Source organism: Carlito syrichta, unplaced genomic scaffold, assembly GCF_000164805.1.
Source record: "Carlito syrichta isolate Samal-C Ts95f unplaced genomic scaffold, Tarsius_syrichta-2.0.1 Scaffold308653, whole genome shotgun sequence".
NCBI classification, from domain to species: domain Eukaryota; kingdom Metazoa; phylum Chordata; class Mammalia; order Primates; family Tarsiidae; genus Carlito; species Carlito syrichta.
The window spans coordinates 60,706-74,299 of NW_007252749.1; the positions used below are offsets into that span (position 1 = coordinate 60,706).

The window sequence follows — 13,594 nt, forward strand, 5'->3', positions numbered from 1 at the left end:
TGGCTGGTTAATTGTATTCACTGGTGCCTAAAACTTGCTTTTTAAGTTTGGTTGCTGCCATATTTTAAAGTGAGACTCAATTCTTTTACAGATTTATTTTGGTGATTAATTGAAACTATTATATCAGTAGAGATAATTATTTTATATATTAGTATTGAAGTTTATGGCAAATCAGGTTGAACAATAAAAATTATCTACCATTTTGGAGAAGTGTATGTGCAAATTTTCTAAGCAAGGAAGACTAAATTAATTTACATTCTTTAAACATAAAAGGTTTAATAGATCTGCCAGACATAATTTAGTATTATAGCCTAACTGGTCTCCTTATTATATTTTCATTTCAAAGGCAATAAAACATGTGAGTAAAGTGTTTTAACTATGAATTATTTCATACTATATATTTTTTAAATGTACTCGCACCACACAGTGTCCTGATAATAGATTATTTCCATTACATAATGGAAATAGTACATATTCACATTTCAAATATTGAGAAATGCTGGCACTATGATTGTTTCAGTTTCAATTTAATATGTGGTTTCTTGAATCTCAATGATATTCTATTTTTTCTGTTACTACCTTGATTAACCCCAATGAAGACTCTGACTCTGTCAGGTGGATATTTTTTTCTTTTAAATATCAGGAAACTCTTCTTAACTTGTATTTTCAATTGATAAAAACCTAATTAACAAGTTTTTACTATTCTGAACAATGCCTTTATTTGTTCTTTCTGGGTCTAGCAAAATCTGTTGGCTTCCTTCTACTATGATTTAAATCTACTTAATTTTCTATTATAGTCACCTACTGCACATTAGAATAGTTCCTCATCTGGAGAATAATAACAATTTCTAGCTGCTTTCTTTATAGTATTTGAGTTATCCATCTAACCCAACCTAACTGCAACCAGAGCAGACTGTTTAAAACACAAATGTTCTTATTACTCTCACTTTTCAAACGCTTCAGTTGCTCAAAGGCCGAGATCAAAATTTATAATATGATCTATGTGGAATTCTTTGCATCTTTTGAGCGGCACTGGATCGGATCGCACACCACTCCTAGCAGGTCTGACCTAACATTTTGGAGGCCCCGCTGGGATTCTGGTACTTAACATTTTTTGGAGCCCCCCCCACTGGGATTTTTAACGTAACAGTATCTGTAATACTTTTATTTTTAGGTCTTGGCACTTTGCTTGATATGTGTTTACAGAGTACTATTTGCTTGATATATAGAAAGTACTCTGTAAACACTTGATTGCTATAATTTATTTAAAATATAGAACTTGAATTCTAATTAATAGCATGTTCTGATGCTGTTCTGCTAATGGATGAATTCACTGAATAGGTTTGAAATCAAGACTATATTCTTGTTATATTAATTCTTATCAAAGCTATCAACACACCCTTAATAACAGCCTGTTTCTTTTCATAGACTCTTAACTCTATTACATTGGAGTAGTAATTCCCAGTAACAATCTTGACCTAGATTAATAAAGAATGTAGGTTTGTATAGTTGCTGATTTGTAAGAAATTTTTAAAATACATAAAATGTGATTACACCACAACATTCAAAAAAATCACATTGATATAAATCATGATAATCTGTTAACACCAGCTAGAATTTATCTTTGGCTAAGATTTTTCTTTTTTTCATGACATTATTAAACTATTTTTTAAAATGGATCTTTTCTAGCTTATTCGTGGCTCACTGGTTCCATCCAATTACTTCAAGCTTATTTACCATAGCAATGTTCCTTGATCTGTTCTTTCATAGTTAGCTGTGTTTTACCTGCCGTACTTCCATATTCTTTTTCCCTTCTTCCTTCTATGTGATTTTGGTGGAGGTCCCTCCTCATCACACTGGAAAATTCTAAGGAAATCAATTTTGTGGGTCTTTTGGTTTTTCATATCTATATCAGGATTCTAAAGATAAAACAATTGTCATTTATTTTTCCAAATAAACTGAATATCTAAGTAGCATTTACTATCCTATTAGATTAAACTTGTTACCTCTTACCCAACTTGTTCCTCTACATTTAGCTGTCTTGTACAATTAATAGAATAGCTTGAGTTAATAACTACAACTTCTGTGCACAACAGAACCATGTTGCTTCTAACCAGAAGATTTTTCTAAAGGGGTCATTTTTCTACAAAGTAATTTGAAAATATAAAATGCCTCTTTTTTTTTTGAGAGGAAGGTAGTTTTTCCTTTCAAATGTATTTTAAGCATTCGTGGTATGCTGTTACTTGATTAAGCCTTCCTTTGGGAGTCTAACCTTGGGGTGAAGTTAAAATGAATCCATGAAAATAAACTTTGAAAGTAATAGAATTCATGTTCTTTGGTAAGTGAAAGATCATAACTAAGCATAAATGTGCTTATTTTAACCAAAATAAATTTATGTAAACACATATTTGATTAGATTTTAAGTGCATGCTTTTTATTTGTTATAATGAGCCTGCTAAAATTACAAAGATCATTTATACCAATGACCTGTAAGGAGAGTATCAAAATAATTTACATCTGGCCTGTGGACACAAGCTACTAAAAGCCTGGAGGAGTTACACAATAGAGCTAGAGCAGTGAGTTAATCATCAAAAAGCTAGTGAACATATAAAAACTTAGGTGGGGCAATGTAGCTCAATTTTCCTCAGCAAACATAGACCAAACAACTATTTTCTATTGCATAAATATAGCAAACAAAGGATGTTTCCCACTCTAAATATATAAAAGAAAAACTTTGAAGTTATAAACTTGAAGGAAAGGGCTACATATCATAGGAGATCACAATAAACTTTTTGTATCTAAGAACAAACTAGCTCAGGAGAAGTTTGTGACCCTCCTCTCAAAAAAAAACCTATACTAATACACAATTGGATTATAACAATATATAAAATGTATATAGATTCAACTTAAATAGGATCTGTATGTAACCTACCTACCCTCTTTAGTCTTTGTGCTTTTGTAATAACTAATGTATAAATATCCTTGAAGCTATTTCCTTCGTTAAAGAAAATGGGTAATAACTAGTGTTTTGCCTTATCTAAAGCATTTGTATCAAAAGTTGTGTTTTTAAATTATGTTTTTTCATATCTATCTATCTTCTATCTGTCTAACTGTATCTCGGCATTATTACATTGCCTGGTACTTATTTAGAGGAGTTTTGGTTAAGTATGCATTAACGTTAAAAAAAAAAAGTCAGCATTTTATTTGTCTCCATAATAATTATGAATGACCATCAAGGATCCTATCATATAAACTTTTTCATTGGTTGGGAGGTAAGATTCAGCGACTTGGTTGAGATTTAGAAGTCTCACATTGGTGCCTGCGTTCTAATGTAAGATCAATTAGCGATAGAAATTAGCTAGGCTGCAAAGTTTTAAACAAGTTTAGTAGGAGCTACTACAAAAAGAGAGTCAGACTGAGAGCAGGAATAATATATCATTTTAAATGAAGACATTTTCTAAATTGCAGCCAGGAAGTTCCTAAAATTTCCTAAAGTTTACTGTTTAGAGAAGAAAAAAATGAAAATGTTAAATTTAATGGAAAATGTTTGGAGTAGTTTTTATTGATTTATTGTGTGAATTCTAGTTATCATTTCAGCAGAGAATAAAAGATTTATATTAAATTAATTATAATGGATCAAAATTAAACTGTATCTTTCAGGCTCATTCAGGAAGAAAAAGAATCAACAGAGTTGCGTGCTGAAGAAATTGAGAATAGAGTGGCTAGTGTGAGCTTGGAAGGTCTGAATTTGGCGAGGGTACACCCAGGTACCTCCATTACTGCCTCCGTTACAGCTTCATCGCTGGCCAGTTCATCTCCCCCCAGTGGACACTCAACGCCAAAACTCACCCCGCGAAGCCCTGCCAGGGAAATGGATCGAATGGGAGTCATGACACTGGTATGGTGATGTGTCCAGAGAATCTTTGCCTCTATTAAGATTAATGATGCATTAGTTAAAACTTATTGGGTATTTGTGCTTACTGGGTGTAAGTACTTTAGACTGTGTATTTTAGTACTCTGTATATTTTATTATTTCCTTTTTTTTTTTTACAACAACCCTAAGTGGTAGGTATAATTTTGAGTCCCACTATGAAGTGGATAAATGCTATCCCACACAGGTGTTGTAACTTTCTCAAGGTAACATAGTAAGTTATTGGAAGAACAGGAAAGTCAACTATCACATTCGAAATTTGAATGATTTAAATCATTAAGTATATTTTTATGGATGGCATATTGAGGAAATAAATTTGGACTGCGTGTGTTTTTTTAACATAATAAATAACCCAAATTGTACTGTAATTTTTTCAATATACCAAGGTAGAAATTTATAATTTTATAATATGTATAATATAATTTCAGTAAGAACAGTAAAAAAACAACATCAACTGATTTCCTAACTTTGTTTTGGACTTTAGGGCAACATTTTCACATTTATTATTTAATTCTTTATTTCATTTATCTTTATATTTGGGATTAAGAGTCTAAATTAGGAAGTCCCCTGAACACAAGTCAGAGACAAAATCAAAGTGTCTCATGCTAAAAAATAATATAATAAATCCTTTGGAAAATATGATTGGGAGGACTGCTGAATGGCATGAAGTTGATTCTTTTAATTCTTAAGATATAACTGAAAGCAGAAGGCCATTATCTCAGTAGAGAGGGGAGGTTTTGAGAGGATGAGTAGAGAACCCATGTTCAGTACAGCTAATAAGTAGTGCTGAATTCTTCCTCAAATTTGCCTTACTCAATAGCATGTACTATTTTTTTCTGTCATTACCTGTAAATATGTTGAAATGACAGCAATGATGAAGACTGAAATATTTTGAACTGTTTATGGGGGTAAAACCTATGTTTTGTAGTGAATATAATTGCATATTTGCAATTATGGAACTTCCAAGCAATAAAGTTTATATAAAAGAAAAATGGTGAATTTTTAAAAGAAGAAACAGTTACCTCTTTAAGACATTGAGTCGACTGTTCTGTGCTCCTTTCCAACTTTTGATATTAATAATATTTTTAAAATAGAACATAAAGTGACCAAAAAGAACAATGGCTAACTAATAAGAACTGACTTCACCTAAATACAGCACAAGCTTTTAGGGAATGTATAAGATATACTGACCAGATACACTGAGCTTCATTGTGATCTGCTTATTTTAGAAATATAAGAGCCATCCCTCTTATTTTATTAATTAAAGTTGTTATCTGTGTATTCGCTTCTGCATATGTAATATATGCTACATAATATTGATGTCTTACATATTTTTAAAGCTACAATAAGAGTCTTGGACTACAGAGCACAATTTAGTCAGCATTCAAGGCAGGGATACTTTGGTTATTTCTATACCGTTTTTATTTCTTAAAATTTTACAACGAAGTATTTTGTCCTTTTAATAATTTAAATAAACATTAGTATGATAACTCTTGATGTGTTATTATTTTTATAATAAAACAATATATTTATAGTCATTTAGATGTAATTTATACTTGTTTATGTGAAAAAGATTCCAATATTTTCACGTATTTACTTGAGCAGTTAGTCATCCATACATCTGTGGTAAATGAGTGTTATTTCACTGTAATTAGAGTGCTAAAAAAAATAGGAAATTTTCTGAAGAGGAAAGAAATATTTAAAATGTTCAGAATCTAAGTCAGAAAAGCAAGAAATGAAATCCAGGAAGTCTTTACCACCTGATATAACTCTGTCACCAAACTTGTTATTTTTAAAGTGAATCACAGGTAGATATTCTTTCACCTGTAGGAAATATTAGAGGAAAAATAATTTTGTTGAATATAATTTATATTTTATATTAGAAGAAGATTAGAATTTTGGGGAACAGAAAATTAGAAATTGAAAAGACACTGCCTTAGTTAAATTGTTTAACAACTCACAAATATTATTCTTTTGTCCTTATAATAAAGCATACTTGTATTTGCTTTTATCTCACAACAAATCCATAAGTATAAATATAATAATATGCTAGCAATATCTGCTTAGATTATTGAATAGGGCAAAATCAACGTATTTCCCTTTAACAACAAAAATATAAAGCAAATGGAATCATTTAACAAATTTTTTTTTTACTTATGTATGAAAAATGAACAAAGATATTAAGTGAATAAGCTTCATTTGGAATGACTAAAATGTGTCTATTTTGAAAAATTGTGTAAAAGAGCATGAACAAGTAAGCAGCAGCTCCAGAAACATGTTATGCTGATACCAGAGCTTTTGGCATTTGTGAGGGTGGGGAAAGTTATTAGGATGCCAGGAAATTTGAGAGCCACCAGGACCAGCATACCTGCTCAAAAGGAGCTCAAGGATCTACATGGATGGAGCACAAGAGTGTGTTATAAACTCCATATATATGCATTGTGTCTTCATTCTCATCTATATTTTCTTGGAAGGACATAGTCCCAAATTTATTTCTGGCTAGTTCACTCTTCTGGCTAGACTCACTCACTCTAACTCTCTGTGCTGTTGCCCAAGGTCTATGCCTCATATTCAATGTTGCCACATGGCCCCACCATGGAGACATGTCCCTGATCCATTTTATTTGAGAGATTCCTTCTCTAAAGTAGCTACCAGGAAGAGTGGTTCTATAATGACTAAAAGTTTTATCTAGAAAAGGATGGAATGAAGAAAAAAAAAATGGCAGCCAAGTTGTAGATACTATTTAAACTTATAACGTGGTCAAATGGTAATCATTAATTAGTTCTGTTTTATGTTGTTTTTATTATTGCCAATCACAGCCAAGCGATCTAAGGAAACATCGGAGAAAGGTACTGTAAATAACCTTTATATGATTACTACTCGGTGAATATTTTTTATTCTATGAAAACTTTAAAATAATACTCCTTTTGGTTACAGTATTGTATTAATATAAAAAAGTAATATTGAGAGTATGTAAAATAAATAGAACAATGTTGATTTTTTAGAATGTTAGTTTTATTAGTCTTATTTAGATACGGTGAGGCCAACAGATCAAGAGACAACTGTCAAAATATAGTCTGTTACCCACAATTTCCAAGAGAAGGGGCACTCCATTCTTCAGTGACTCATAAGGGTCTGTCAGGAGGCAGAAGGAGCAAGGGGAAAGCATGAACAGAAGCCTTTTTAAAATATCTTTGGGAAACAACAAGGCAAGGCATGGTAAGCCGGTTTAGGACTGATCATTTGCATAATTCCTGCTGGCTCTAGGATATAGGGACTGTTTCTAGATATCTTGCCCTGGCTCGGGGGTGATTAGGGCAGATGGATATTACCTCCTGGAGTGTTTGAGCCAGGTAGAGAAGATTCAGAACATGGACTCCAGTAGGTTGGTTTGTATATGAAAAGTACGTCTATTAGGGAGTGATTTGCCATCTCCAGTATACCTAGCAGGAGCAGTCTTTTGAGATGTTAGAGCTTTAAGAATATGGAAGGCAAGAGAATATAGTTCAAACATGACTTTCCTGTTTGAAATGAAATCAAGATAATAAATATGGGCTATGGGAAGCAACATGGACCCCAGTTCTGATTCACAAGGTAGCATCTTATTACATAATTGAGAATAGCAGAGCTTGTATTCATGGGATATTAGGAAAGATTCAACCTACTCTTCCGTGCATAAATCTATTCTCTAGCATCTGGAGGATGTGGTAGTCAGCCTATGCCCAAACACTTTTGGGACCACAGGACTTCTTTTTGTTGTTGTTTCTTTTAAATTAAGAAAGTCCAACCGGACTCCGTGACTCAGCCTGTAATCCCGCGCCTTTGGGAGGCTGAGGTGAGTGGATTGCCTGAGCCCGCGGGTTCGAGACCCGCCTGGGCAGCGAGACCTCATCTCTACAATAAATCAAAAAATCAGCTGGGCGTGGTAGCGTATGCCTGTAATTCCGGCTACTTGGAAGGCTGAGGCGGAAGGATCGCCAGAGCCCAGCAGGTCGAGGCTGCGGTGGCCGGGAGCGGCCACTGCATTCCAGTCTGGGCGACCGAGGAGACTCCAATTCAAAAAAAAAAGAAAGTCCATATAATGCATACCCTGCTTAAATTAATGGGTTTCTTCTTTTCTTGAGCCATTTTCTATTTTCCTGTAGCATCTTCTCTTTAACACTACCAATTGGTTCTTAGCTATCGAATTTACCAAGTTAAATGTCTTTCTTTTCTTTCTTAATTTTTTTTTTCCCCGAGTTGGAGTCTCACTCCGTCGCCCAGACTGGAGTGCAGTGGCCGCTCCCGGCCACCGCAGCCTCGACCTGCTGGGCTCCGGCGATCCTTCCGCCTCAGCCTTCCGAGTAGCCGGAATTACAGGCATGCGCTACCACACCCGGCTGATTTTTTGATTTATTGTAGAGATGAGGTCTTGCTGCCCAGGCGGGTCTTGAACCCGTGGGCTCCGGCAATCCACTCACCTCAGGCTCCCAAAGGCACGGGATTACAGGCTGAGCCACCGAGCCCAGCTCACAGAAAATTTTTGTATATGATATTTTTAAGAGCTGACCTTGGGATAAAGTATAGTTTGCTTGGCAGGGAGGACCGTAGAAGTTGATTTGTTTGCTTTGTTTTTTGTTTTTGATTATGTAAGAATAAAGAGAAAAATAGGTTTGGACCCATCTAAAAGCGGTTCTTGAAAAAGTCTCCTGGTGGCACTATGCTAGTTGAATGGAGAGAAAGAATCGTATTAAAAATGCCTATCTAAACTGTTTAAAGTAATGTTGGTTTGGTAACAAAAGCCCCGACAGAAATTTCATTAAGTTTCTCCAAGGCATGAGGTCTTTATCATAGATAAACACATTTATGCATAATAGCTTTACACAGAAAAAAACAAGACAGTTCCCCAGAACACAGCTTTAAAGTTTTTGCTTTAGCCATACTGAGAACTTTTATCATCAGAACTTTCAAAACCATACATCTTTTAGTTGTTTTCTACAATCTTGCTCTCTCTGTATACTTATATAGTAATACACAATTACCCCATAAAAAAATACAATGTTGTTGTGAAAATATTTATCTGCAATGAACTTGACTGTTGGAAAGATATTTTTTCTTTTATTACAGCTCTGTATCTCTATTTCCAACCAAAATGACAGCTGAGTTGTTCTGCATTCTGAACTAAATTGTTCTTTAAAGAAATCTCTCCCTTCCCATCTTCTTTGGTTTTCTGCATGTCCTTGCCAATGTTTCCATTATGGTAGTGAAAAGAAACAATTTGAAAAAATTATGTTTTTACCTTTTATTGGTCTCACTCTAAATAGAAAGTTTTTCTGCTCTTCTAAACTTCAACATATTTTTTAAACATCCTGGAATACATTTCATTAGACTGATTTAAAACATTTTATCTGGTAACGCTATATTTTTGTCAACTTCTCATTTCAAAATCTTTGATTTTAATGTCATTGCCTTTGTTATGTCATTGTTATGAAAACATGACTGTGCATAGTGTTTTATTTTTTAGTGAATTTGTTCAAATATGTCAGTACCTTTTTGTAAAGAGTTTACCTTCTTTACAAATGAATTTCAGGATAACTGCCTCATAGCTGATGAATCTTGATTTATGGTGTGTATTATTCAAACAGCATTTTTGTGTAGCGGTTCATGATTTTTTAATTGTAGTGTCTTCACATTTAAATAGCTGTGAAAAATCACACTCATTAATAGTGAGACTTCATATATGGAAGACTTGTATGCTTCAAGTTTTGTTCTTCTGTTTTATTTTGCATTAAAGTTACGCACATAGCCTTGCTTTAATGATTTTTTTATATGTATCCATTTCAGTTAAAATTTAGAGAGTTCATTTGAATGTATTGTTTTTACTTCTAGATTGCAGTGGTGGAAGAAGACGGTCGGGAGGATAAAGCAACCATTAAATGTGAAACTTCTCCTCCTCCCACCCCTAGAGCCATCAGAATGACTCACACTCTCCCTTCTTCCTACCACAATGATGCCCGAAGGTACAACTCTGAGGCACACAGAATTCACTCTTCCAAAAATATTCCTGTTCCTTCAGTTTTGTCAAATGATTGCTTAAAAATTTAGATGAAAAATTTTGCTTGAGCCATAATTCTTCATCAGGGTAGTGCCCCACTCCCGGTCATTATGTTTAAGATTAAACAAACCAAGAAAAAATAGATAGTGGATCAAGAGCTAAATAGTAAATGGCCATTCAACATTCAGTTGATAAATCTTCCCATGTTTATTGATTAGTCTGAGATTGTATACAAAGTAAAGAAAAAAAAGTCATTTGGAACAAAAAATTTTTTTTCTAGTGAAAACTTGGAAGATCTGGACCCTGAGCCTGAGAAAACTACACTTATTATCTTAAAGGGAAATATAGGAAAAAAGAGAAAAAAATAGTATGCAAAGTCTACTTGTTCCTTCTCTTGTACAACTATTAAAGAAATATCTTGTATACCTTGTGGATGTTGCATCAAAATGAGTAGCTTTGCCTCCTTTTGTGTTTTGCAGTAGTTTATCTGCCTCTCTTGAGCCAGACAGCCTTGGGCTTGGTAGTGCCAACAGCAGCCAAGATTCTCTTCATAAAGCCCCCAAAAAGAAAGGAATCAAGTCTTCAATAGGACGTTTGTTTGGTAAAAAAGAAAAAGCTCGACTTGGGCAACTCCGTAAGTATGCATGTTACACTTGCCACTGTCATTCATTTTCCTCACTTTGGAGTGTCCATCTATATGCCATTTCACTTTATTTTCTCTCTCTTAATTTCTTCTCTTTTCTATCTGACAAACTTTCTATTTTAATCAACTTCATATGTTTAAATAATTAGCTAAATAATGCTTAATAAAAGTTATAGTGAAAGAACATTGCAAAACTTCTAGTCCTGTTATTTTTCTCTTAACAGTAGTGAGAATTTATTTATTGCTAATTCTGTTTTTTTTTTGAGTTGGAGTCTCACTCTGTTGCCTAGACGGGAGTGCAGTGGCCAGTCCCGGCCACTGCAGCCTCAACCTGCTGGTCTCTGGCGATCCTTGCGCCTCAGCCTTCCGAGTAGCCAGAATTACAGGCACTCCCTACCATGCCCGGCTGATTTTTTGATTTATTGTAGAGATGAGGTCTCACCAAGTTGCCCAGGCGGGTCTCGAACCCGTGGGCTCAGACAATCCACAATTACTCTCACAAATAATGTTATTGCTGTCATCCCTATTTCATGGAAGAGTAAATAGTGTCTTAGTAATTCACAGACTTTGGATCGTCATCTTGGTGCCAATGTTTCAAAATTCCCTTAAAACCTTTGAGCATACTGTTTTTTTCGAACATGGATGTGTATGAAAGTTTAGTTATGTAAATTTAAAAGTTTTTCTGTTGAAAAATTGAGAAGGCCACAAAAAATCCAAAAGTACTTTACAAAGTTAGAATAAAGCTTTATACTACATATGGCATAAAATGTAAATGACAGAGAAAATTTCTCAGCTTAAAGTTATCACAGTTTCCCGCAAATAAAATCTATGGTGTGTAGGTTAGGGGAGAATGGAAAGAGAATGGGACAATAGGAATTGTTCTAGAATTAGTTATTGCCAGTGACTAATTGAATAAAAATATAGATCAGTACATTTGAAATGATGCCAGGTGAATATATGTTTATAAATAGACACATACATACATACATACATATAATTGTCGAAAACAAAAAAATGTGATCTTTCTTAAATAATGACATGTACACTTGGTTTTTTGGGGGAGGGTCTTTCTATATATTTATGGTTAGAGTTAAATTATTGGGAAGGAATCTAATTTCTGCCTCCAATAGTAAGTGCTGAACACAGTGAGTTAAATTTATTAGTACTTCCATTGGTTTCTCAAATAAAGGAATAACTGTTTGCAAGGAATGCCTGACTCCTGGACTTAGTTTCCTGTCATACCACCAAAAGAGTTTCTGAGTATGTTATTCATGTTTGTGGATTTGTGACTGTGGTATTTAAAAATACCTTTCCTGACTTCCACAGTGTGGAGCCCATACAAAGCATCAGAAGCTATGAGAAACTGATGTGCAACAGGCTGTGTGATTAAGTGTTATTCAGCAAAGAAATTAAATTCTCTTTGGACTTTTGTTTCTCAGAAGAGAAACTTTTTAGGTTATTAAAAAAAAGCATAAGGAAAGAAGAGAAAAGCTAATTATTTCTAATATACTCATAAAATATACATTCAGACATTATTTTAAAAGGTGTTCTATCTTACTGGACTAGTGATAGTCTTACCAAATTATTCTACATTTCCATTATATTTCCAATATATTTCTCAATAGTGTGATTGCTAGTTATTTTAAAATATTTATTTGACTAACATAGTATTCTTTTTTTATTTGTATTTCATGACGTATGTTCATCTTAGCTTCCATAATCTACTTTTTCTTTTAAAATGTATTCAATTGTTCTTATTTATTTTTTCTATTTTTATAATATATTTAGATTTTATGAGTAATTACCAAATCATTAAACATTTAGCCAACAATAATCTGTCAGAATCAAGGTATCTAAGATATGCTAAAATCCAGGAAAATATAGGGGCGTATAGAAACCTAGCCTTTGTTACTCAATGGAATCAATTACAATTATACCCTTATCAACTCTACCAAAGTCAGAAATTAGCAATAGTTAATTGGGATCATATCGTAGACCTGGGAAGAGTTCCAGGCTCTGAGCAATTTTGTTTTGCTTCATAGAACAGCAGAGACAGAGTGTAAACAAAGCCAAAATTGTAGCATGGTAAGGACTGAAATATTGTTGAGGAACACAAGGACAAGACACTATGCCTATGGGTAGAAACTACAGAGAGTGAATCAAAACTCTTGGGAAAACAAAGAGCAAAAGATTTTTACTGGAATTATGACTTGAGGAAATAAGAAACAAATACAAGCATAAACACATGTCAGAAAACCATCAGAAGAAGATAGTGTATGGGTCTTACTGGTTAAGGGTTATGAATTTGGTTAAGGGCTATGAATTTTAAATCTGTTTTTGTCCTGAAAGGGGTATCCAAGTTGTGAAGGAACCATTAAACATTTCAAACCCAGACACTACAGCCTAATGTTCTTTATTTGTGCATCAGAAGAAACTAGGAAGGCATCTTTAGTGATTATGATTTTAATGTCTTGATTTGGACAATTCAAAGACACGAGAGCACTGACATTATTTCTTCTACTAGAAGTAGAGGATAAGATAGAATGACAGGGAAAGTATTACACTAAAAATATGATGATGCCAAAAAATCAGATTCGAAAATTTGAACCACATCCTAAGATCTATAATTTTTAACAAGTTTAACTCATAAGACCAGAGAAGCATAAATTAACTCAAGAGCTGCTATACTACATGCCTGTAAAAGAAATACGGTGTAGCCAGGCTTGGTGGATAGCCTGTAACCAGCACTTTGGGAGGTCGAGGTGAGTGCCTGAGCCTGCGGGTTCGAGACCCAACCGGGCAACTTGGAGAGACCTTAAATAAATCTCTACGATAAATCAAAAATTAGCCGGGTGTGGTAGTGCGTGCCAGCTACTTGGAAGGCTGAGGCGGAAGGATCGCCGGAGCCCAGCAGGTCGAGGCTGCGGTGGCCGGGAGGTTAGCACTGCACTGCAGCCTGGGCGACAGAGTGAGATTACAGCTCAAA

General features: G+C 34.2%; 1 protein-coding gene across 5 annotated transcripts in view; it reads left to right on the forward strand.

Moving 5' to 3' along the window:
• The window catches only part of PPFIA2 (PTPRF interacting protein alpha 2), a 104,987-nt gene that overhangs the window by 15,816 nt on the left and 75,577 nt on the right, over positions 1-13,594 (forward strand). For all 5 annotated transcript variants that reach the window (XM_021716273.1, XM_008065546.1, XM_008065547.1 and 2 more), the window contains exons 5-8: positions 3,661-3,898; positions 6,751-6,780; positions 9,800-9,930; positions 10,445-10,599. In XM_021716273.1, coding sequence (XP_021571948.1) covers positions 3,661-3,898; positions 6,751-6,780; positions 9,800-9,930; positions 10,445-10,599 — 554 coding nt within the window. The remainder of the gene's footprint in view (positions 1-3,660; positions 3,899-6,750; positions 6,781-9,799; positions 9,931-10,444; positions 10,600-13,594) is intronic.